General features: G+C 41.0%; 1 protein-coding gene across 4 annotated transcripts; it reads right to left on the bottom strand.

The window, feature by feature from the left end:
• Positions 1 to 916: 916 nt before the first annotated feature.
• nras (NRAS proto-oncogene, GTPase) lies at positions 917 to 26,914 on the bottom strand. 4 transcript variants are annotated; one of them, XM_055654851.1, is made up of 6 exons: positions 26,791 to 26,914; positions 18,929 to 19,063; positions 13,482 to 13,660; positions 11,612 to 11,771; positions 6,398 to 6,521; positions 917 to 5,783 (listed from the first exon to the last, which is right to left on the bottom strand). In XM_055654851.1, exons 2-5 carry the CDS (start codon positions 19,037 to 19,039, stop codon positions 6,402 to 6,404), a joined length of 570 nt encoding a protein of 189 aa, XP_055510826.1. In that variant the 5' UTR covers positions 19,040 to 19,063; positions 26,791 to 26,914; the 3' UTR covers positions 917 to 5,783; positions 6,398 to 6,401. The 4 variants fall into 4 exon arrangements, with proteins under 4 accessions (XP_055510826.1, XP_055510827.1, XP_055510828.1 ...); XM_055654852.1 differs by having other exon boundaries at positions 26,786 to 26,902; XM_055654853.1 differs by having other exon boundaries at positions 26,716 to 26,848.

Genomic DNA, 26,914 nt, shown 5'->3' with positions numbered 1-26,914 from the left:
AATATTTAATTATATTTAAATGTTACTGTACTGCAAGCTTTAAAGAAAATATCTGCATGAAGCACAAAAAAAAAGTACTCGCTGTTTACTACTCTGAAGAATAATAAGTGGTCAGTGATAAAACACAGCAAAAGGCCCTTTGGCCAAGCTAGGTAAGTTTCAACCATTAACCATTTATTTACCTTAATCCTATAATAACCCCCATTTTATTCTCCCCACAACCCATTAACTCCCCCCCCCCCCCACATACTACAACGTACCCACACATTTGGGGCAATTTACAGTGTCCAATTAATTTATCAATCTTCATATCTTTAGGATACAGGAGGAAATTGTAATATTGAAAGGAAGCTAAAGCAGTTATGGGGAGAATTGTTAACCTCCACACCGACAGCATCGGAGGTCAGGATTGAACCTAGGCTGTTGTCTCGAGGCAGTATCTCTGCTATCTGTGCCACTAAGGTGTCCGCAAGTATTGAAACAAAACCGTGCCCATGTGACCATCTCTGACAAAATAAAAAACTTTACACGCTGGTAGAGTTGCAGTGCTTATGTTGCCATATAACCAGAATTGAATAATGAATGAATGATTTGAAATCAAATTAGAAATTCATACAAATAAATTGTCAGTAATGTACTTAAAATTGAAATATATTGAAATCAAAATTAACATAAGTGCAGACAACCATCATCTACAGAAAAAAAGTTGTTTTATTATCTCACTGCATTGAATACATAAAATGGCTCAGGGCGAATGTTCCTGCATTCAGGAGAAACAAATGACCGTGGAGAATTAGGGGTCACCAGTGCTTTTTTTGTCCCAGAGCTCAGAAATTCCATTCATCTATAGAAAACGTTCATGTTTTCAGAAACGTATTTACAAAAATGGTCAACATTGGGGGGAGGGGGGGCGGGGAGATTCGTTGCAACGTGCTAAGAAATATACTTTAGCCAGCTATTTTCACATATTTTCAAACCAGCACTTAGGTTACAGAACACAGGATGGAGTTAATAAAAAGTAAAAAGATATAGCATTTACATTGTTAAAGGGTACATAATTATTTTCTTTCACTCAGAATATTGTCAAATCTGAAAAAATCCTGAGTGCACAAAAAAAATAAAACAAGATCAGCAACATTTAATTTCTTTATTTGCAATTATTGATTTTTGAGGGGTGGAGCATAAGCAGGGGAGAATGTTAAAGAATGTCAGAAACACTTAAAAATTGCTTATCTGTTCGAAGTTTTTGTTACAAAATACAAGGTGAATAAAGCAAAATAAATGATGTCCAAAACCTGTAACAGTAATGTATGCAGTAATCCAGATTTTAATGGGGTCCACTCACTGGATGCTAATATTCAAAGTTTTAAACAATTTGCTAGGTCTCTTCACAAAACACTGATTATTTAGTCTCTCTCAAATTATAAAGAACTCCAACCAGCCCAAGGGGTGGAATATCTACCATCATTATACATTGTCACACAGGGTCATCATAGAGAGGAGGAAACCTCATCAGTATGTTAGTTTAATGGTTTAACACAAGGAGCTAGATTCATCAACATGTAAAGTCATATCCACATAATATTCAATTATTTATCAACAATGTATCATTGGATCAGGTTGTGAGTGCCAATTTTGAGTATTTTCTCCAACTAGTGCAGAAACTAAAAATGTTAAATTCAAAGTGTATACGCCTCCAGAACTGCAATATACACTGCACAATTCCACACGGTACAGTCATTTTGCAGAGTTATAATTCAAGGTACAATTTAAAGCTGCAATGTACATTTGAGTGTTTCCAAATAAGCAAAAACGTTCTGTAAAAACGAGAGAAATGCTATGTTACAGTCTGTTTATCAGATACATCAATATTTACCCAAATCTCTTAATATGTACTGAACATGCTCATTTGGTGCAGTGCATCACAAAAAGATGGCCTCAACCAAGAAAATCCCAATACAAACTGTGTTCTCATGACATGCTCAGAAGAACTGAGGAAAGTGCTCTTCTGTTATGCATAAGTCAGAGAGAGAGACAGCATCTTTTTTTTGGAAAATAACTTTTAGATTGATGGCCAACTCCACACCAAAACAGAATAAATGAAAATATCAAAGCAAAATTGTCCAAAGCAAGCCTATTTTATCAAAGTATATTAAACTCTAGCCCAAGTTGGAGATGATTATAAAAAATTGGGAGAATATTTTCCCTCTGCAAACTGTACAATGAATCCCTATACAATATGAAAGTAAGGAAAAACTTACAACTTTTCACATACTTTGACTAAATTTAACATTCTTTAAATATATAAAATTTGTTATATGAACTTTGCAATACAAAAAAATAGATTTGAAGAGATGTAATAATGTTAATGGCAGAAAGCATCAGCTGTATCTGCATTGGGTGTTTGGATTTAGCTCCTGCAGACTGAAGCAAAAAAAAAAAATGATGTCTCTCAGAATCTTAATGCAATTGAAATCTATGGTTTTCAATTTATCTGAAGTCACAGCATATGTTTTGGTACATGCTAAACAAAACCTTTGCCACTATATTCCAATAGTTTAATTACATCAGAACAAGTCATCAGGCTCAAGAGATCAACTTGGACCGCTGAACAAAACTGGAAACGCATCAACATTAAATACAATCACAACCACAATACAATACCACGAAGGATACAAACAGAAAATTTCAGAATAATTTTCAAGTAAACCTATGTAGTTTAAAAAGCTAATGTATGATTCACTAGCTTCTAGGCAGAGGGCTACAACACAAGAGCGTTTTTAATGGAACTGAATATTTGTACTGTTTTATTCTGGTAAGGGACAGTCAACCTGAAATGTAGTCTGTTTCTCGTTCCACAGATACTGCCTGCGCTCAAGCGTTTTCAGGATTTTCTTTTATTTTAGATTTTTTGTATATGCGTGGGAGGTTCTGAGCAGATAATACAGGTCCTTTCAATACATTGGTGCCTTGATTCTGCGTTTGAGTCAAATGAGTCCACGGGTAACACCAATTTGGAGTAATAATAGAGAAGCAAACCTAGCCTTCAACTTCTGATCCAATTAATTAACAAAAAAAGTGACATTTTTGAAAAGCAGTCTATGAGGACTGGGGCATTGGTGGGTCTATGGAATTAGGTCTCAAAATAGTCATGATCTTATTTGATTGGTGAGGTGAACCAACGACTTCAGTTTGCTCTTTCCCATAGTGAGTATGCAATTGTGTTAGTTAATCAATAGTACAATGAATTTGACATCAGAATATAGTGGTTAATAACTGCAGTTCCATACTTTAACATGAGACTGGTATTTTTAACATATCACCTGTATGATTACACAGAATAAATATTGGGGAAAAGATCTGCCCCAATCTGTTCAACAGAAGGCCACAGCAATAAATGTGTGCAACAGTGTACAGAGTTTCTGGATGTCCTGAGGCAAGGTGTAGCTCATGGCAAAGAAAGAAACTGGAGATTAAATAAATATTCTCTACATGTATCTGAAGTGAATGGATGGAAAATAAATCAAACTTAAAATCGAAAGAACACAAAAACATAGCTAGGACTGCTAGTAAATCAAACATTATCTTCTTAAGCCTATATTAAGACTTAGTATCTCAGGGGGTATTATAGTTAAAAGAGAAAAAAATGCATGAGTTAAAAATGTAATCAGGCAATTATGTACAATGCAAAAATCTAATTAAAGTCTTTGTCAGGTGAAAGGTTAACACAGTAGTTATCAGAATAGGTCATGTTGAAAAACAAGTTTAATTTGCTATTATTTACCTCAACACACAAAATAAGCATAACTAATTGAGAGTTGAATAACCTACTCCTGTTCCTTTGCTGCCAAGTACAGGTGCCTCTGCAGGCTCCAAGCTCCCCAATTCTAGAGCTTAAACCTGAGCAGGCCTTGCCTAGATCAGTTAACATGTGGAGGCAATGAACATGAGCCTACCAAACAAAGCAAACCCTGCTATAAACTAAAGGTCACTATGCAATGAATATTAAGCTTAAAAGGAAAATCATCATTTTAAGGTGGGAACTGAAAAACCTGCACTGCATATGCACTAGTACTGCAGAATAATACACCACTGGATGTCAGAAAAAGCAATCCTTATTACACACCATTGCAGATTGCTAACAACCTCTTCCCGAATTGAATGTCAGGCAATCATTCATGGAACTATTAAGGATTAAAACATTTTTTTTTTTTAAATACTAACACGGAATTTCATTATACCGATATCTACCTTAAATTATACTGTAATTTTTTTTGTAATGCTTCCAAGTACTAAAGATGGTTTTCAATTAAACAGTGCTCCCGACCAAGAAGTATTTTACGCCTCAATTTTATGACCACAAAGTAAAGTATAGGAAAAGCTTAGATCTAAAACTCGTTCACTGGTTATTTGTTTTAAAACAGTCTTAAGGATTCCACCCCCATCTCCAACACACACACACGCACGAGCATGCCAAGGGTTGCAAAGTTACTTTATGGCTCCTGCTTTGACTAGCTAGTGTTTCTAACAAATTTGTTTTAGATATCCAGCCATCATACAATTGTCATTAAACCACATCCCTGGAAGGCTCCACATGGATAACGCTGCTTGGCAATGCTGAAAGAATTGATGAACACGCCCCAATGCACAAAACACGAGAGAAAATAAAGCTCATGTGCCCCTCCCTTCCTTGCCTATTAATGGCCATAGACAATTAATGGCCATAGACAACTTCAGCCTTGTACCTTGCAGTGAAAGTGAGTGTTAAAGCTGAAAAAAATATTTGATCCTTTGCAACAAAGCTAATTCGAATCAAGTAAAAATCAAGGTTACCGCACTCAGAAATTAGTCATAAAAATATTCCAAACTAAAATCAATCCTTTTTTTTTTTAAACTTTCAAACAAAATAACTTAAGAACCACATTGTATTCATTAGGGCCACTGCTTAGCTTTCTATGAATGCCAGTCCATTATTTTCCCAATGGTATGATTAAGCATGGATATTGAAGAGAAGTGAACAAGAAAGCTAATCTGCAGAACCACCGTATTCAATTCCTAAATCAGGATCTTGGACAAGCAACCTAGTCTCCTTCCGGGCTACAATAATTTAGCAAGGGAGGCAATAAATATAAAGAATACACCCTTCATACCAAGTGTGGTACAACCACTTTGTGACTTTCTTGCACAGGTTAAAATGGTCACATCCATTGGATTGTTATGGTAGGTAATTGCGGCTACATTTGAACAGTATTAGCCCGAGTGTCCTTTTAATACTTGGTGTGCCTGCCCACATAAACCATTCTAATCAACTGTCAATGTAGATCTCAACATACTGATGATATTCTATACTTCCAAGGCAAACAAACGGGACAAAATAAATTTGTTTACACATACAAAATCTGTTGGCCAAAAGTAGGCAATTCTAGTAAGCACAAGGGTTTAAAACAGCAAAAATAGTTGTTACAGTAAACAGGCACTTTATATTGAAAAATCAGTTTGCATTCAGACTTGTATTACCACAGTCTGATCACACATCTGCAGCATGATTTTGTTAGTGTACTATAAAAATTACATCCGGTACGTTTAGTGTAATGCACAAAGAGAATGAGCAAATAGTGCACCTGTACCTAGTAAACCTATTGTACAATTCAACAGATTTCTTTATATATTTAAAAAAAAGGATCAGGTGGGGTCAATCTCACACCAGGAATTTTGGTCTTTCTCTTCCATCTTTGCTCGATTTTCTTGTTATCTTACAGGTCATATAGAAGGTATCCAATAACCTTCAGAGGAAACAAAAAAAATGTTAAGACTGTCCATAAATATAACATTTTTATTAGTAAATACAACAGAAAATTTAAGATGACAAGAGTGCTGGAGTAACAAGTCAGTCAGCATCTCTTTGATAGCTGACTTTACATGTTGCGACCCTTCTTCAGACGATCATTGGGGGCGGGGGGGGGGGGGGGGGGGAGAAAGCTAGAGGGGAGAGGCAGGCAATAATGTGGCACTTTAAAGGTGAGGTTTTTCAATAGGCAGAAGATTGGGCCAAAAGCCAGAGATAAAAGCAAATGGCAAGAGACATGGTGTGAATAGTGACAAAATCTGACAATGTGCACTTTAACCACATGCAATTTTTTTTCTATTACATTCTCAAATTGTGGAGTACCGAGGCAAATAAATAAATGATGGGTCTTTGTCCCAAACATTATGGAGGGCACTGTATCTCCATGGTTAGCCGTCTAGAAGTGCAGTTTGTTTCGCTAAGTACAAATGACCCCAAGCTGATTAAAAAAGAATGTCTCTAAGATATAGCTATAGAGAAAGAGCTTCTCAGGTTGAATTTTCTACTGCCTTAACTGAACAAAAGTGACAAGTATAAAAAGGTATTACCTACCTAATTACATAATGATGCATTTTAACCCCAAGCAACCTTGATTTCTATCGTCTTGACTGTTGAGTTTTATCGTTCTGTATTGCCGAATCTCTCGTACCAGTGTGTAAAATGCATCTTCAACTCCCTTCAATTCAAAGACAAGATTCTATTAGATTCTGGTTGGAGTAAAGACACATGAATAACAGTCTTTTATCAACATTTTATTGTTTCTTAAACTGTATATGTTTTTGAACAGTTGTGACAGATCATACTGCTTTTTAGTATGTTTTAAAATACAATGTTTATCATTATCATATTACACCTTCAACATTGGTATCTATATCCTTTCTGTAAAGACGTACTTGAGGATCTTTCAAATGCGCAAACAGTCAAATCTCATTCCATCAAGCGCTTGGTTCAAGAACTTTAGTCAAGCTTTATCCATCACCTCTGACAGTAAAACCCCACCAACTCAACCATTCATTTAAAATCAACCAAACAACATTCTACCATTCATAGACACAAAATGCTGGAGTAACTGAGCCCGCTGGAGTTGAAAGAATGGGTGTTGTTTTGGGTCAAGACCTTTCTTCAGACTGACTGTCATTCTACCATTCATGACGGTCACCTACGATTAAGATGTGCAGCACGTTAAATACACTATTTCACCTAACATGGTCAGTGCATATATATCTTAGAATTATGATATCTGTGCTGCCTTATGGTAGAATTGCTGTTGCAGTTAATTGTCCAGCCAGTGTTGGGTTTATTAAATATATCGAGAGCACATTGTTAAGATCCAAAGCATAAAGAGCAGTTGCCAATAACCTTTCTTCACACCACCATCAGAGAAAAAATTAGATCAAGAATACATACCAGGAACATGATCCAAGATATTACCTATTGAGCAGCAGTTATCCACAACATCCTGTACAATCCTTAGACATTGCCTACCTTCAGCAGCATTGCAGAAATGCCACTAATAATGCCTCTGCCAAAGCATCAAAATCAATTGGAAATATAAGTGAACCAACATCAATATTCTTTCCCAGGCCAACATCCAAGCAAAGCTTACACACTTTTGGCTTCAATGGTCAGGTCATGTAATTTACAAGCCAAACATCAGACTCCCAAAACAGATACTATTCTCTTTTCAGGACAACAGATTACCTGGTAGACAGAGGAAATTATTCAAGGATTATGGGTGACAGAGACCCGGGCTCGATCCTGACTACGGGTGCTGTCTGTACAGAGTTTGTATGTTCTCCCTGTAACCGTGCGGATATACGCTGGGATTCATCCCACACTCCAAAGAGGTACATGTTTGTAGGTTAATCGTAAATTGCCCCTAGTGTGTGCGATAGTGCTGGTGTGATCGCTGGTCGGCACAGACTCGGTGGGTGGAAGGGCCTGGTTCCACGCTGTATCTCTAAAGTCTAAATAAGTCTAAATTCTCAAAGCTTCCTTGAAAAAGTGTAGCATCCAACTGACGTGGGAATCCCTGGTCTGCGACTGCCTGAAATGGAGGCACTGCATTTGGTAACATGTCAAAACCATTAATTGGAAGTGCATAAACATTCACTATAAATGGACTACATCAAACTGCAAAACTACATGCTTACTGGATCAAACACCACCACCCCACATTGTGCCAGAGTTTCTGAACCCCACATTGGCTTCATCAGCTATCTCTGAACTTACAAAATTGGAGTTACCTAGGGATTACCAAAGAATAGAATAAGAAAAACTCAGAATCCTTGACTAGTTCAGCAGATTTAAATTGGTAGTTTACTTTAAATTTTTAATTAACAAAGGACTGAAGGAGAGACTGATGTAGAAGATATATCTTCAGTGTTTATAGAAAGTGACTGTGGTAGGATTAAAGGTGCCCTCAATAAATGATCTACACTATATTATTCAATTCGTCATAAATCAAGAACTAAATTCTGTACTGGATCAGTTGATCTCTACTGTGAGTTTCAGTTCCCCTTAACAACGTCTCACCTTGACAACGAAAAAAAGCTATATTACAGGAAGGGGGTGGGGGGGTCACCTCTGGTCAATACTCAGAAATCTTATCACAATAGATAAAACAGAACTTGTGTGAGCAAGAACCATATCACAATTAGCCCTTTAACATTAAACACACTCCTAAAGTGAAAATTCAGCAGTTCTGCAAGTTACTGTATAGACCAGCATTTATTTCCCACCTTTAACATCCCATGAACTGAGCGATTTGATACAGCATTTCAGAGGACTAAGAGCCAAACACATTGCTACATGCCTGGAGTCACATGTAGGCTCAATTAGTTAAGGACAACAGACTAAAACAATATTAAACAAAGCAGGTCATTATAACAAACTATTAGATTTGTGGTAATCATTTTTGAGGGTAGACTCCTCCTTGAAATTCCTGATTATACATTTAACTGAATTTACATTTCCCATTGTCATCATGGTAGTTGGAGATCTCTGGATTGGGAGGCCAAATCTCTAAATCACAAAGCCAGTCACAATATTGCTAGTACAAGGTCAACAGCTAACAGGAGGAAGAAAACTGAAGGAGGGAAAATCAAACGGCATCTTACGTGGGGTGCAGTTCACAAACTGCCAGAGAAGTATCAGTTTGCAGAGTTTATAAACATCTACTAAAGTGACATTCCAGGCATGTACAGACTTATCCTATGTACAGAATAATCAAGGCTGCTCAAGCAGGTTAGTTCTGTATTAAACTGGTTATGGGAAGTATCTGGTTATGGTATAGAACCTAATGATCAAGAAACCTTTAAAATATATTTAAGTGTAAGATTTTGGCAGTTTTCAACTTGGAAACAAGTGGGGAATAGTACCAGAAGGTAGTTAAGAAATGACAGCTTTGAAATCTTGAGGAAAAAGTATGATTAAAGGGCGACTGGTCGTTTCTGACTTTCCAAAACAATGGCATGTGAGGAGCTAAAACTGACCCCAATTTTAAAGTGTTGTGATTTGATACATTTTACGTGACAGAGCTGCTAATAATTCAAGTGACATATTTTACCTGTAAATATATAACATTGAACTTTGTAATATTTACATGTAAAACAGCACCTTATACTTATAGCTCTGGAAGCACAAAATTGACCTAAATCTCAACTAAAAATGTTCCACCTCCTTTCTGCTAAAACCACAGGCTTTTGCTGAGGTAGTGTCACACATGCAGGTTATGTGGTAACCAAATGCGTATTCGTCTGACAGTAGAGTCAGCATTATCTTTAGAGAATGTTGCAGCCAAGCCAATCATGTTACAATTATTATTCACATAGTCATGTTCCAACAAGGTCATTGAAGAGCAATTGGGAAAACAGCAGCTAGTGATTCTCACTAGCCCATGAACAACAAAGTCAATTACTGGGCCCCAAATGTTAATATACTGATAACTCAGCACAGAACCAAAAATGAAACCTTCACATGCATGCTTCTGCAAAGTCAGGTTTTAACACAGGATAATGCAGAACATACACCTCCATGCAAATGATTACCGAAGATTTGATTGAAGAAAGTAATTGCACAATAAACTCTGACGGTTAATTACAAATCTGAGGACTTGAAATATGCCTGTTTCGCCTGATGTTCCCATAAATAATAAGTCAGCTTTGAGTTGTCGTTCATAAGTTATAGGAGCAGAATTATGCCATCAAGTCTGCTCCGCCATTCAATCACGGCTGATCTATCTTTTCCTGTCAATCCCATTCTCCTGCCTTCTACCCATAACCTAACACCCTGACTAATCGAGAATCTATTGACACAATATCATTCAGTAAAATTTACTTCTAAACAAGTTCTAAATGATCTTGCAATTGTAACTACATGTGCCAACATGACGAGAGCGCCTGGGAGTCTCCCATTGTGGTTAAAACTTACTGTGTCAATTCTTTTTCACCTGAAGCACAACTTTTGAAAGTACATACAATTACGAATGTTCCATTAACAGTAAACGGGTTAGGAACAAAACTGCATTAGATTAGATCAGCGCGGAAACAGGCCCTTCGGCCCACACACTAGGGACAATTTACATTTATAGCAAGCCAATAACGTATTGAACCTGGACGTCTTTAGAGTGCGGGAGGAAACCGAAGATCTCGGAGAAAACCCACACCGTCACGGGGTGAACATACAAACTCCGTACAAGTATTGAACCAAGGTCTCTGGCACTGTAAGGCAGCAACTCTACTGCTGCGGCACCATGCCGCCAGCGGTACAATTGTTGTTGTAAATTTATTTAAATCTAGCCTTTTCCCAAAACTATGATGGAATCTTCCTCCAAAAGATAATTGATTCACAGAAACGTACAGGGCAGGAAACACCCACTCATCGTCAACTGCGTTCTGTCGGTTCAAAGATTATTATTTTTGTAATTTCCCATTTCTCGATCTGCAGCCTTGTAGATTATGTCTCTCGTGCTCATCCCGATATCTTAGAAACACATTCAGGATTTCTGTCTTCACCACTCTTTTCGCCTGAGAGTTTCTGAACCCCTCTACACTTTGGGTGATTTTCTTTTCCCCTTTAAACTTCCCTCTACTCTTCCCATTAATTAGCTTAAATCTATATTCCTTTCTTATAGACCTCTGCTCAGAAACAAAAATGGTTCTACCTATTGTTCCCACCCAAGCCTCTTGTTTTACTTGGACTCAACTCAAATTTCCCTTAGTCTCCTTCATTCCAGAGAAAATCATCCCACTTTATTGCGTTTCTCACAACTATAATTCGCCAGCCCTGGCAACATCCTCAAACTGTGTTTTGAGTGATATATTTATCTTTTACAATAATGATCAAGCCTAATTAACAGTGAGGATATATTTACGTGTAGAAAGAAACTGCAGATGCTGGTACATACCGAAGATAGACACAAAGTGTTGGAGTGACTCATGATTTAATTTACTTTTTTAATCCTTATTTACTTTTTTTTTATTTATAATGCCATACATCAAACTACCTTAACTATCTGATCTGTTACCATTATTTTCTTGGATCAGTACATTTCTATTTAGTCTCCAATTACCTTTCTTGAATTCCCTCAACAAATGTATTATCTTATTTCTCAATCCACTTGCCATCTTTGTGCCCATCTGCCAAATGTCAACCTCCTGTATCCCTGTAAATGTCAGTCCAAACTTAATTAACAATGAATGTCAGTGATTTGATTAATCTATGACCTTAACACAAGTTTTTCCAGGACCCTCCCACTCAGCTTACCTGTCTTGTTTTTGCTGAGGTCTCTATGAAAGGTATTCCATAACTCCTAGCCAGTTCCTGTGCTTGTTTTGTGTCCACAGTCCGTGAAGGTAAATCACATTTGTTTCCCACCAAGACCATGGGGACATCTTCAGAATCCTTTACTCTTTTAATTTGTTCTCTAAATGAACAACAAATTAAATGTAATTATATATTTATGTCACAAAACCAAATGCAAGCAATTCAAAAGGTGACAAGAAACAATTGACAACTTTGATTGGGCACAGTAAGAAACCAATGGGGCACAAAAATTGATGCTGCATTGTTTTATTGTTTGTTTATTGTATAAGTATTAGGCAACAATTATAAAAATGAGCTAAATTACACAATTCTTTTTTAAAAATTTAAAGTTACAATTAAGTTGGAGAATAGTGAAATTGGTGCTTTTTCACATTTGATGTTCAACCTCCATTTATAATTTTCTAAATTTATTCCCATGTACATTGGTCATCAAACTTTGAATGATCGCAAACACTTGTGCTCAGTCCGCCAAGGCCAGCTATATCTCCTAGTTGCTAACCATTTTACCCCCCCTTCCATACTGACCTTTCTGTCCTGGGCCTCCTCCATTGCCAGAGTGAGGCCGCACGCAAACTCAATGAACAGCATCCCAATTGCTGCTTGGATAGCATACAACCCAACGGTATGAATAGTAAATTCTCCAATTTTAGGTTACCAACTTACAAACGAGTGCTGCCTGTATAGAGTTTGTACATTCTACCCGTGAACGCGTGGGTTTTCTCCGAGATTTTCTGTTTCCTCCCACAACCCAAAGAGGTACAGGTTTATAGGTTAATTAGCTTGGTATAAATGCAAATTGTCCCTAGTGCATGTAGGGTAGTGTTAATGTGCAGGGGACACTGGTCAGTGCGGACTTGGTAGGCAGAAGGGCCTGTTTCTGCGCTGTATCTCTAAACTAAACTATCATCTTTCACCTCTTTTAGAATAGGTGGTCATTCTGGACAGATGTTGATTGGTTTCAAGTTGCAGTTTCTTCAGCATTATTTCCTTACAAAGTTTCTCACCCCTACAAGCCCCCCTCTTCCGACTATTTCTGGTATAATCAATGTCTTCTATTTAAGGCAGATATAAAACATGCACTATTTCCTTTATCGTTTTTCTCTGATCAGAACTACTGCTCTTATTCTCTTTTTACATGGTGCAAGAAACTCTTACCAACATTTATCTTATTTACAAGTTTACTCTTATCTTTTCCTGGTAATTTGTGGTCCATCTTTGATGGTTTTTAATTCTCACACATCCCTTTTCTCCGCAATTTAATGCTTAACCCTACTTTGGTTAATCAATTGTCCTTTTATTTTTCAAAATCAAGCATTTCCATTGATAATTCTGAAACAATATTTGACACGTTATAAATCTAAAATTTTCAATTTACCATTATACTTCTACAATTGTGTTCAAGACTATATAGCTTTAGTCTGCAGCATGCCACTCTTCAAATAAAATTCTACTCCCACTGAATACATAAGACACCCAAAATAGTTTTTTCTCTGGTTGCTTTTAAAACATATTTCTGATGTATTTTCCGAAGTCTGTGTAGGTTATTATACAGGAATTATTTGCCATACAAAATATCTCCACACATTTGAACGCAACTGAACTTTGAACAATACCCTAACTAGCTAACTTAAAATTATGTTAACCTAAATCAATCATTTTACTTTCAAAAATAAGATGCACATAAGGAGAGGCAGGTTTTCATAAGCATGGATCTTCAGCATTTAAATTTATGGGGTCATGGCAGAGGAGCCTAAAACTCAATTCATTTTCAAAAGTAACAAACTTGTATAGAGAATATTTTAACACCCACCTGTACAAATGAACATCTGCAAATGATTTATGATTGTTTATGGCAAAGACGCAGAGGAACCCTTCTCCTGTCCTCATGTACTGATCTCTCATAGCACTATACTCTTCTTGACCTGCTGTGTCCAGAATGTCTAATAAACATGTTTCACCATCAATCACTACCTGCTTCCTGTAGGAGTCCTGAAGAGAGAAACAGAACATGAACTTATTTTCAATCATAGTTTAGCAATCAATTTACAAGTATATCACTATAGAAATGTATATACATTTATTCCAATAATGTACTTCTACATATTTGTAACAGACATCAACCCTTAAAACTCTTTTGTGGCCACAGTATCAAGCAATGACAATTTAGTGAACTGATCCCACCAAAAAGGAACAGTAATTAAAAGGAATTTTAGACAATAGGTGCAGGAGTAGGCCATTCGGCCCTTCGAGCCAGCCATTCAATGTGATCATGCCTGATCATCGCCAATCAGTACCCCGTTCCTGCCTTCTCCCCATATCCCCTGACTCTGCTATCTTTAAGAGCCCTATCTAGCTCTCTCTTGAAAGTATTTTAAAGCATACAAAAGGAAAGTGCAGAAAAGATGGAGAAACCACATTAAAAAGGAAACAGCCTGGAAAAAGCTGATGTAAATTAAAAGAAAAAAACCCGACAAATGTTGGAAATCTGGAAAATAAACAGAAAATGCAGGAAAAACTCAGCAAACCCAGGAGAATCTATGGAAAGATAAAACAGTGGTAACAGTTAACTGGGGATTCAATTATTTTAAAGCCTACTGCAAACAAAAAAAAGTGCCAGCAACTACAAGGTCACCTCCTCAAGACGACCCATAATGTGACTATACTTCAATTGGCCTTTGGGAATCTAGACGTGTAAGTAGAGAAGGGAAGACCCGTAATGAAAAGGTTTTTGAAAAGGCCTAATTCTTGGATTTATCTTTAAATATGTCAAAAAGCTATGAGGTAATGCGACAATACGATCACAATATGGATTTGTTCAAACAATCAGTGAATCCCAACTACAGACAATGTTTAGTAACAAAATTGTGCCTTATACAAGAGATAAACCAGTGGCCATCGGATGAATACACACATTAGGGCATTGATCCAGACAGCAGACGAGGGCAAATGAGATCGAAAACTTAGATGGTTGTTCAGACGATAAAAAATAATAACATAAATTGTCACGCCTCAATTCCGTACTAACCACTATCTCAATAGGAATTAACCCGCCTATGTGTGCGGAACAAAGGCGAAATTGAGGGCTACTGATAACGGACCTGGCAGGGGCACTTGGTGGATGAGGGTACAAATATCGGACAGGACGCCAGTAATGCTGAGGAAGGTTACGCTGAGCTTTGGAGAGAGACTCCAGAGTAGAGGAGTGTAACAAATAATGATTCCAGGAATTGAGGTGGGGAGATGTGCGGGGCAGTAGAATGAATTAGCACTATGACAGTATGGGGCCTCTACATACGCTGAGTTAGAGAGGGTTAAGGAGGGACCACTCATTGAAACATATCCAGTGAATTAATCAAACTTCTTCCGTTTCATTCCCAGTTACCGTCACAATGAAAATTCCCGCGCCCTACAGTTTCTAATGTATTAAATAAAATCAAGTAGAAGCTTGTTCACAAGAAACTCCATTTGTTAAGATCAAAATATAGTTTCCTGTGTATTACATTACTTAACGAAGACGAGCCAACAGTTCAGTGGTGTACTCAATAAGGATAGATGAGGGTTAAATTAGTTAAGGAGAAAAAACGAGCGCGTGGTCATTGGTAAAATTTCGAGTGTGTTGTTTTTGAAATACGGCAAAACGGGAGCGTCGGGGGGCGAAATTATGTCTGGGTGTGTGAGGAAGGTGGGATGAGGGGGGGGGGGACGAGGTTTGGGTGCATTAAAAGATAAGAAACGGCGCAATGCGCTAATTTTCATTGTTGGGGGGGGGAATGGATCAGGTAGGTGAGTAAGGTGTGAATGAGAACCAAGGTAGGTGATATGAGTGAGAAGTGAGGTTTCGTGGGGTAAGGTGGGAGCTGGATTGGTTCTGGGATGTATGTGGGGGATGACTCAGGGTAGGGACCGTGAGAGCGACGGGTGCAGCGGGTTGGAGGGAGGAGAGAGGAGAGAGGGAAAGAAGAGGGGATGGTTAAGAGTACAGGAGGAGTGAGTTGCGGGGGTAATTAGAGGGATTGTAGGAGGATTATGGTCCTAAGAAGAGTAGAGTGAACGAGTGCGTACTTTGGAGAGGTAGGGCTTACACCATGTAGCGATGCGGTCTGGCGTCACAACGTGACAGGTCGCTCAAGTGACGGCAAGTTCACGCGTGAGCTGTATGCAAAGGTTGTAGGGCTATGTGTATCGTAAATTTATGGAATCGTTAGCCATAGTGTCGGGGACGAACCCAAATCGGAGTCTACACAGTAATGGTGCAATAGTTTATATAGATTGGAAAGAAGCACCATATTATCATAGGCCGGCAAACTATGGCACATTCCGGCCACTCACATACAACCTTCTAAAGAAGAAAGGTGACAAAGATCTATAGGGAATGATGTGTAGAAAGATTAGCTCGACATGGTATCGGAATGAAGGATTTCCGACTACAAGGTTCATGTCCAGGTGTATACTTGGTAGTAAATAAAAGAAGGTGCTGATACAAAAGGTTTGTATACAGCTGTAACGGAGGGATCACATTGGGGGTTTAAGTAGGTTGCAAGGGAAGACTACTCACCCCAACTACTGGAATAAATTTTAAGCGATTTAGAAATGCAGAAAAACAATTAAGTTCAATGAGTAGTGACTCAAATCCATACAATTTGTTCTGTCTGTAGAAAAGGATCTACCAAGAATATATAATACAGGGTGTCTGTTTAATGGAACTGGAGAGGGACTAAAAGGAAATAAAGTCGTGCGGTGGGGTGTGAAGCGAGATTGGGCAATTTGGACGTATACGTATCCTGCTTACAGAAAGTACGTGGATGGTGAACTTAAGGGTGATGCCCTTGCAATGCCGCGTCTACACTATCCCGCAAGATCAAATGAGGAAAAAAATCTAATAGTTCTGCATTGCCTAAGATCTTTCCCACCAGTCTTTGACATCAACAAAGGGAACATCCAGCATTTTTCTATCTGGTTATAAGAGGCCCTAGACGATCCCATTATTTCGTTTTTTGAAAGATAAAAGCAGTAGAATTAATTTGCCCGGAGTGTCTCTTGCTTGGGTAAGAAACAGTAATTATACGCTATGATACGCGTGTGAGAGTTTACAAAATGGTCTTCCTACGTGCAACCGAAATGTAATTGTAATAGTTGTCAGCAAGCAAACATAATGCTTGGGAAACAATTAGACATATTAAGATCTTATTCATTTGGTTGGTGGGACAAACAAGAGGATTAATTATAGAATAAATTCCATTTCAAAAGACGGAAAGCATTAAACAGAGGCATGGAACAACAAATGAGAGCCATTCATGTTCGTGTGCATTTTTTACCGAATGTGTATCAGGCAAATGTCACAAAATAAAAAGTTACAGTTGAAATGATACGATGACTGAGATAAGCCCATTATGTTTAATAAAACTTGTGCGCATAATATAAAATAGAACGCAACAAAACATTAAATGTTTCCTTGGGGAAGGATGTCACAATCCTGCCCAGGTGGGATTTAAGGCACTATCTCTAGACATGTAAGAAGAGGGAAGAGAGGGAGATGAAGAAAAAGAGGGAAAAAAAAAGGAGAAGAGGAAGAAGAAAAGATGGAGAAAAGGAAAAAGGAGAAAAGGAAGGGAAGGGGAAAAAGGAGAGGAAGGGGGGAAAAAAGGGAAAAGAAGAAGAATGGGGAGGAGGGGGGGAGGAGGGGAAAAGAGGGAGGAGGAAAGGAAGGGAGGGGGGGGGGGGGAAGGAAAAAAGGGGGAAAAAAGGGGGAGGGTAAAGAAAAAAAGGAGGGGGGGAGGGGGGGGAAAAAGGGAAAAAAAAAAAGGGGAAAAGGGGAAAGGGGAAAAAAAAGAAAAAAGAAAAAAAAAAAATAAAAAAAAAAGGGGGAAAAAAAAAAAAAAAAAAAGGGGGAAAAAAAAAAAAAAGAAAAAAAAAAAGGGAAAAAAAAAAAAAAGAAAAAAAAAAGAAAAAAAAAAAAAAAAAAAAAAAAAAAAAAAAAAAAAAAAAAAAAAAAAAAAGAAAAAAAGAAAAAAGAAAAAAGAAAAGAAAAAAAAAAAAAAAAAAAAAAAAAAAAAAAAAGAAAACAAAGAAAAAAAAAGAAAACGAGAAAAAAGAGAAAAAAAGAAAAAGAAAAGAAAGAAAAAAAAAGAGAAAAAGATAAAAGAAGGAGAAAAAAAAAAAAAAAAAAGGAAAAAAAAAGGAAAGGGGGAGAAGAAAAAAGGAAAGGAAGGGGGAAAAAAAAAAGAAAAAAAAAAAAGGGAAGGGAAAAAAAGGGGGGAAAAAATGAGAAAAGGGGAAAAAAGGGGGCGGAAAAAAAAAAAAAAAAGGGGGGAAGGGAAAGGAAAAAAAAAAAAAGGGAAGAAAAAAAAAAAAAAAAAAAAGAAGGGGAAAGAAGAAGGAAGAAGGGGAAAAAAAAAAAAAAGGGGGAAAAAAAGGGGGGGGGGGGGAAGGAAAGGAGGAGGGAAAGGAAGAAAAAAAAAGAAGGGGGAAAGGGGAAAAAAAAAAGGGGAAAAAAGGGGAGGAAAAAAAAAAAAAAGGGGGGAAAAAAGTGAAGTAGATTGCAAATTGTGGGACTTGCAATCTTGAACATGGCCTGTGTGTTTTCAACATTTCAACAGTGCTAAATTGCAGAATTACTTAATTGGCTGGAAAGTACTTTAAGGCCCTGAAGTTGCAGCAGGTATTATAAAATTGCTACTTCCTCCTTTTAAAGTGGCAGTACGATTGTTGCAATGGTTTAAAGATGGAAACATTTTTCAGAGCTTTGTTTTTTGTACCATCACAAGAAGTTGTAGCTTAGCCTTATGGTAATAAAAGAAACAGCTCCTCATCCTTTATACGTTATAAATGGCCACCCTGTATCTATTTGAGGAGATTGAGTTAATAAATAATAGACCACTTTGCTGACAGTTCTATACAAACATCCAAGGTTAGATTTGAACCCCAAATCTTTTATAACTGCAAGCACCCAGCCAAGGTTTAAATCAGAAAAGGAATAACCAGATTTATACAGTAGTCTGAATAAAATGCATTGAAGAATAGGTATCCAATTTGGCCAAAGGTGGGGTAACTTCTGCCTAGGAGATCAATAACGGAAAGTGTTTTGGAAAAGTTCAGTGTTGTTACCTGGTTCTTTTTGACTACAGGAAAGAAAACACTATTGATGCAACCCTCCACCTGCAGCAGACAACCAAGGGATACACAAACACGAATAAAACTCTGTTAAAGTGACTTTAAGAACCTATCGTCTGTCTAAAGCACAGGTCTATGCTCTCTTACCTCTATCGTTGGATCATATTCATCCACAAAGTGGTTCTGAATCAATTGGATCGTTAAGGCACTCTTTCCCACACCACCAGCTCCTACCACGACAAGTTTGTATTCCGTCATTTCTTGCTTCCCTTTGCAGTTAATCTGAAAGTGGTAAAAGGTGGGAATATTAATCGGATTTATCCGTACAATTTTAAAAGGCTGTAATGGTGGACTTGTGACACTTGGAAAAGCATCAAGAATAGCAATCATACATTTTTTCTCTGAAACTTGATTGCAACCTGGAGAGTATCCCAAGCCATATGAAATGACAACCCTGTTACTCTAGGTCAGTGCAGAGATAAATTTATAAAATAGTAAGAGCAAAGTTACTAATCTGTGCCTGCCAAATTACAACCGTATCAGCTGACTGAATCATCAAAGTAATAAGTGCTGGTGGAAGAATTAGGCAACACTCATTCACATGTGAAAACAATGTGCTGGAGTAAACAGCACATTTCTATTCCAAATTTGCACGTCCGTATTTTATTTTCAAGTTTTTCAGTGATGGCTAGTCTTGGTATTTTCCAATGTGAGCAAGAGCTAAATTCCAGAGGTTAAGTGAGTGCAACAACCCTCGAAGTCAAGGCCGCGCTCGACTAAGCTAGAGTTCGAAGAGTTTTGCTACTGAACGAGACACTAAAATGGGTGGTATTGTAGACAGTGATTAATGTTATCAAGAATTACAGCGGGACCTTGATCAGCTGAACAAGTGGAGTTTAATTCAGATAAGTGCAAGGTGTTGCATTTTGGGAAGTCCAACCAGGATAGGACTTTCAATCATGCCCTGGGCAGTGTAGCAGAACAGAGATGTGCAAGTATAAGATTAGATTTCCTGAACGTGCGACACAGGTACATAGGGTGGTGAGGAGGGCTTTTGGCACACTGGCCTTTTATAGCGAAGGCATAAATTTGGAATATTTCCTTGGATTGTTACAATACGCTATTGAGGCTCCACTTGGAGTATTGTGATTAGTTTTGGTTATATTGTCATAAAAAAGATGCCATTAAGCTGGAAAAACTGCGATACAAAATTACAAGACTGTTGCCAGGAAACAAGGAACGGAGTGAGACGGCGAGGTTGAGCAGGCACATAGGAGACAATCTCATTGAGGTGCATAAAATTGTGAGAGGCATAGATAGTGTGAATGCAGCTTTTTTTTTTTTAAACCCCATGGTTGTTGAATCAAGATTCACAGGGTAAAGGTATATATTGGAAGGGGAAAGATTTATAGGAACCCAGGGGGTTCTCACACAGAGGGTAGTATGAATATAGAACAAGCTGCTGGATGAGGTAGTTCAATGACATTTAAGTCATTTAGACAGGTACACAAAAGGGTTAAAAGGATATGGGTCAAACGTGGGCATATGGACTTGCTTTGATGGGCATCTGTATCAACATGGACAAGTTAGGCCTAGTACTATTTAATAAGCATGGTACTGTTTAATGATCATCGCAATATTAAACGTGCCAAATTGATGCAACCCTCCACCTGCAGCAGACAACCAAGGGATAAAGAAGAACGAACTCTGCACTCTCCTACTCTTTGGCAGAAGAATACTTTTACAGAGTCCAGATGACAATGTTAATCATTAACATCTGATGTCACTCTTATCCCTTATTCTTCCTCACAACCAGTTATAAATTTGATTTCTAATAAAGCAAAACAATGGGATGTGCACATAAACACGAGTTAAAAAGCTTAGAGTGAGAAGGCTAGACAACATAATGGTTTTGCCAATATAAAATTATATCATGATTAAGTTTTGTTTGCTATTATTTTGAGTGATGGATACTTTTCAAGTTACCAATTAAAATATCTTGATTAAATCTTAGCAGAATGTTTTTGAAGTGTTTGACACCTAATTTGCCCTGTTGTAAGCTTCTCTAAAGTTTCTCAAATATCAGCAACACAAGAACCCATTCATCCTTTATGTTTCAATGGGCACATGTAACAGTAGTGTATACTCTGCTGAGGTTGTAGAGGTAACATCTTCAAATCAAACCATTCATTATCCTATCAAATACCAGGCAATGTCATACAAACAGCTAAATATTACACAGAGGAGTACAGCCCAGGAACAGGCCATTCAGATGATGAAATGGTGCCAACGTAATGCCAAATTAAACTAATCCCTTTGGCTTGCACATGATCCACATTACACCATTCCTTGCATGTTCAACTTCCTTTCTAAATGGATCTTAAACATCACTACATCTGCTTCCAATGTCATTGGCAGTACATTTCAGGCACCTATCTATCACTCTCACAGTAAAAATCTTGCACCACACATCTCCGTTAAACAAAGTGTGGTGTGGCGGCGCCTAATGGCAGAGGCTCGACTGCAGTCCGTCTGTCTTTTTAAAAAATATTTTTGTCTCGTTAAATGTATGTTTGATTCTAGTTTTATTATTTTTTTAGCTGTGTATATGTGGGGGAAACCGTTTTAAATCTCTTCCCTGTTCAGGGGGCTCGACTTTTTCCCTGTCGGATCCCTGATGTCATTGGGTCTAACATCGTGGAGCCGGCGGCAGCCTCCAACCGGAACCAACCTGAGGGCTCCAGTCGTGGAGCCTGCAGAAGCCATCTTCGGAGTGGGAGGAGCTGTGGTGGCGCGCGGCTGCGAAGAGACCGACTCCGGCTGCAGGCCCTGTGGACATGAACATTGGGAGCTCGCAGGTCCCTGGTGGGAGACCGCTTTTCGGAGCTCCCGCAACAGCAACTTCTCCCGCCGGAATCGCGGGGTTTAAAGGACTCGGAGCGGGGACTAACATCGCCCGGCGCGGCTTAACGGCCGCGGGACTTACCATCGCCCGCCGGCGGCTTTTAACATTGGGAGCCCCAGTTCGCCTCAACGCTGCAGTTGGACTGCTGGACAACGGGAGAAGAACAAGGGAAGAGATAAGACTTTTGCCTTCCATCACAGTGAGGAGGTGTTGGATATTCACTGTGATGGATGTCTGTGTAAAGTGTGTTAAGTGTGGGTCTTGAGTTTTTTGTGATTGTTAAAACTGTAGAAAATGCAATTTCGTTCAATCCAAGCTTGAATGACAATAAAAGGCATTCTATTCTATTCTATTCTCCCTCACCTTAAAACCATGCTCTGCAGTATTTGATATTTTTACTGGGGAAAAGGTTCTGACTGTGCACCTCATTGATGTTTAGTTTAGCTTAGTGACGTGATACAGCGAGGAAACAGACCCTTCAGCTCACCGAGTCCACTCCGACCAGCAATCATCACACACTAGCACTATCCTACTCACTAGGGACAATTTACAATTTTACCAAGCCAAGTAACCTGCTAGCCTGTACGTCTTTAGAGTGTGAGAGGAAACCGGAGCACCCGGAGAAAACCAACGCATGTCAGGGGGAGGACGTACAAATTCTGTACAGACAGCACCTGTAGTCAGGATCAAACCCAGGTCTCTGGCGCTGTAAGACCATGCCGCCATGCCTCTATATATACTTCTTTCAGCACTCCCTTCAGCCTCAAACACTTCAGGGAAAACAATCCAAGATTGTCCAACCTCATATATCATAGCCACTATATCCAAGCAGCGTCTTGGTAAAGTTGCAAGCAACGTATACTATGAACACACCAATAAATGACCATCCCCAGTAAGGGAGAGTTCAATCACTTGTCCTTGACATAGAATGACATAATCAAATCCACGACCATCCTGTGGATCATCAGCGACCAGAAACTCATCTGATGTCACCAGAGAAATGCTAGGGCTTACAAGCACGGAAGTGGCACATCTGACAATCTATTGACATTTCACAATCTATAAGGCGGAGAGTAAGCTGGTATTCTGCCTATTTGCCTCAATGAGAACGATTCAAACAACACTATTCAAGAAGCTGACACCACCCAAAGCAAAGCTCACACTCCCCACTGTGAGTGTTAACTACACAATGCACTGCAATTACCCTACTCGGACACCACTATCAAAATCTGTTACTTTTATGACCAAGAGGGGCAAGGGAATATCACCTTCAGGTTCTCCTGCCAGTCTCAAACTTCCAAATTCAGAAAAAGATTATTTCTCCAACGTCTTTGCATCTAAATTCTGGAACTTCCTAACAGATTATTAAGTATAAAAACTAGAAACACAAGTGGCACATTAGTTTGATCAGCAGATTAGAAACCTGGTGGTAAAGACTAACAACCTGGAATCGCAAGTTCAGAATGGAATTAATTTAGAACAGAACATTTTGGTGATGATGACCATGAAACTACCAGAAAGTCATGACACCCCACCCCCTTCATTGCAGCACTCCTTACTAACACCCTCATTGCTCTGTGGCCTCCAGTTCCTGCCTTCCTTTAGCAAAACAAAAAATGCTGGTGGAACTCAGCAGGTCATGCAGCATCTGGGGAGGGAATGACAGACGACTTTTTGGGTCGTGGCCCTTCTTCAGTCTAAATAAATACCCACAATTATAGAAATATATTTGTGTGCTGAAAGCAATTCAGGGAAGACTTACCAACTAGGATGGGAGAGTTGGCTTGGGAGGAAAGGGTTCACAGGCTCGAATCTAATGAAGTTTGGATGAGAGTGAGAGGTGACGATTGAAGGGTCCTACTAGGGGTGGGGTGGATAATCAGAAGAGCATGTTTGCTCCTGTGAGAGAATGTGAAACAAGAGATCACCTTTTAGAAATTATGGGGTCACCCATTTGGAAGAGATGAGGCAAAGTTTACACTCGAAATGTCTCAAGTCTTTGGAACTATATTTCCAATGGGTGGAAGCAGAGCCAATGAATATCTTTAATACAAAGATAGATTTGAATATTTTTATGCAAAAGTAGATAACTTCTTGATAAGCAAAAGTGAAATATTCCCCCACACATTCACTGGAACAGGGAACTGTGGTGACATTCAAAACATTAATCATATTAATAGGTGGAGCAGGCTTGAAGGCCTGCTCCCGATGTACATCATCAAACAATACCTCAGCATCCTCCATGTGCCAGCAATCCCCCCCCCGCACCCACTTCCCCCCAAACTTCCATTGCCCTCCCCTCCCCATGAACTACCAACCTGTGCATCCCCTCAACACCCCCCTCCCTCGCCCACTCTCCTTTCCAATGTTCTCACCTCACGTCTTCCTTCCAAACTACCCCCCTCCCTCATCCCCCTCTCCATCCCTCCTTCATTTCTCCTCTTGCCCGTCCTTCACAGCCCCATTGTGAACTTCCTATCTTTACCTGACTTCCTTTGCCTCTCTCCGTCGCTTGGTCTATCTTTGGCTGCTTGCTTTACCTCCTCCTTACCATTCATTTGGTACCCACCATTGCCCTCCCCTTCGAATGTCTATCACTCTCCCAAATCCATCCCTCTCCTCCCTGTCCACATCCCACGCTCCTCCCTCCATCCCATTGTCCCCTTCATTTGCCCCATCCTTCCCATTCCCTCACCCCTCCCACTCTCTGCATTCCCCCATTCTCCTGCCCACAATCCTCCATGCTACTGATTTTGCTCCACCTATTCCACTCCTATACCCATTCTCCCTTCCCCACCTCACATTAATTCCCACTCCCTTCACCTCACTGCTCATCCCCCATCCATCACCCCTTTATCCCCGCCTGATCCCCACCTCCCCTTCTTTCCTCCAATCAACCCTTCCCATCGTAGCCCATCGCCAACATCCCCTCCATTACTCTCCCCATCGCAATCCACACATCCACATCTCCTGCTCTTACCCTATCCAACCCCTCTCCCCTTACACTTCCCTCCCGCATTCCTCTTTCCCTCCTTTACTTGCACTCCCCTCACAATCCATTTACTCCCTTGCAAAGTCCATTGTCCTCTCCTAGTTCTCTTGCCTTCCACTTACTTCACCACGCCTCTCCTGCCGCGTCTCCTCCCTCCCACATCCCTTGTCCTCTCCTCTCTACCACTCCCATACCCAAATCCCAACCCCCTCTCTACATTCCACCCACCCTCACTTCATCTCTCACTCCCCCTCCCCTCCCCCTCACTCTCTCCCATCCTGCCCTCACTACCCCTCCCATCTTAACACTCCCTCCATCCTGCCTTCACTTTTCCTTCCTTTCTTCCTCCTCCCTCCCCTCCCCGTTCTTACACGTGCCCTCATCCCCTTCCTCAAACCCCCACTGCCCTTGCCATCCTCACCTTTCAGCTCCACTCTCTCCCTCCCCTTTCCTCGAATACCCCTTCTGTTACCCACTCCTCCACACCCACTCATCCCCTGACCTCAACTCTCCCGCACTCCCTCCTATCCTCATCCCTCCTCACACACCCTCCTAACTTCTCCCTACACTTCACCCACTTTCACTTCCTTTCCCCACCCCACCCTTCCTCACTCCCATGCACCCACTTCCCCCATCTCATCCTCCCCGCTGCCGACAACCTTCCTCACCCCTCCCCTTCCTACCACTCGCACACCCCTCTCCCTCATGCCACCCCACCCGTCTCTGCCAAAACTCTCCCTAACCGCTCTCCTCATACTCCCATCCCCCACTCTTCTCCCATACATCCCTGCCTCTCCCCTCCCACAAACCCTCCCTGCCCTTACACCTCTCCCACTCCCTCACAACTCACCCTCCTTCCCCCCCCACACCCTACCCCTCACAACCCCTACACTCACACCCCCACCGTACCCGCAACGTCTCCCTCTCCCGCACTCTCACCTCACCCACTCTCTCATCCAACCCCTCTCCCTTCTGCCCCCACTCTCCCCCTAACTCATCCTCTCACTTCACCTTTCTCCCTCCCTCCCACCAACCTTCTCCCCACCTTCCCCTTTCCCTCCCACACTTCCCTCAACCTTCTCCCTCCCACAAGATGTATCGGCACTCCCCAACCCTCACATCTCTTCCCCTCCACTCTCCTCACCCTCCATCCCCTTCACACACCAACCCCTCACCTACCCACCCTCGACTCCCAAACAACCCTCCCTCGCCCCAACCACCCTCCTCTCCCCCACCCATTCTCCTGCCTCAACCTCCCCTCCCTTCCCAACCCCCCTCACGCCTCCTCTCAACCTTCTCCCTACCCCTCTCTCCTCACCCCAATCCCTCCCCACCACTCTTCACCCCCCCCCACACCTCTCCCCTCCACCTCAACCCCACACTCCCTTTTCCCTCCCACCACCCCAACTCCTCACCTCCCCCCTATCGTTTCACACACCCTCCCCTACCTCAACTCTCCCTCCCCAACCCCACTCTGACTCTCTCACCCACGGAGACGTCCCTCCCCTTGACAACCCTCCCTTCCTCACAGCTCTACCCCACACTCCCTACCCTCTCCTCCCACTCGCCTCCTTCCTATAACCCGCAACCCTTCTCCCACACCTTTCCCCCACCCCCCACACCGTGTCCCCCACCCCCACACTCTCACCGCTTCTCCTTCAGCCCCGGCACCGGCGCAGCGCAGGCTGTCCGAGCGCTTCAGAGCATGCGCGCTGCCCTCGCCTCGCCCCGCCCCCCCCGCTAACGGCCGCGCTCGCGCTCGTTCCCTCCCCCGTCCTCGTGCCCCCCCCCTCTCCCCCCCCACCCCCCCACCGCGCGCGCGCCCCGCCCGGCGTTACGTCACGTGCCTCGCGCTCCTCCTCCCCCCCCTCCCGCCCCCCCCCGTGTGCTCGCGCTCGCGCCGCCCGCGCCTCTCCCAACCGAACAACCAACCCTGCCCCTCAGCAACAGCAGCAGCAGCAGCAGCACCCCCACACACACGGCTGCCCGGCCCCCCCACACAAACACACACACACACAACTCCCCCTCCCTCCTCACCCGGACATCGCGGCACCGCGCACGTCAGGCGTGTCCCCCGTCAGCCTATCGCTCCCTGTTACATATTCACCTTACCCACTCTCTCCGGGTGGCGGAGCCTTTGGTTTTTTTTACTATATCTCAGGCAGATAGCCAGGGCGCCGGGAGGCGCGCATGCGCAGTGGCAGCCAACGGCCGCGGAGGTTTGGTTTGCGTCGCC

This window comes from Leucoraja erinacea, chromosome 24 (genome assembly GCF_028641065.1).
Source record: "Leucoraja erinacea ecotype New England chromosome 24, Leri_hhj_1, whole genome shotgun sequence".
NCBI lineage: Eukaryota > Metazoa > Chordata > Chondrichthyes > Rajiformes > Rajidae > Leucoraja > Leucoraja erinaceus.
Note: the sequence above shows the minus strand (reverse complement) of the source record. Positions and strands in the feature narration are given on the sequence as shown.

Bases quoted from the DNA above. Each gene is read 5' to 3' on its own strand.
- nras (XM_055654851.1), bottom strand. From the start codon at position 19,039: ATGACGGAATACAAACTTGTCGTGGTAGGAGCTGGTGGTGTGGGAAAG. The intron at 13,661-18,928 runs GTAAGAGAGCAT...TTCTCTCTTCAG, and splicing joins AATATGATCCAACGATAGAG to GACTCCTACAGGAAGCAGGT. The intron at 6,522-11,611 runs GTAAGCTGAGTG...TTTGAATTGAAG, and splicing joins CCTCAGCAAAAACAAGACAG to GGAGTTGAAGATGCATTTTA.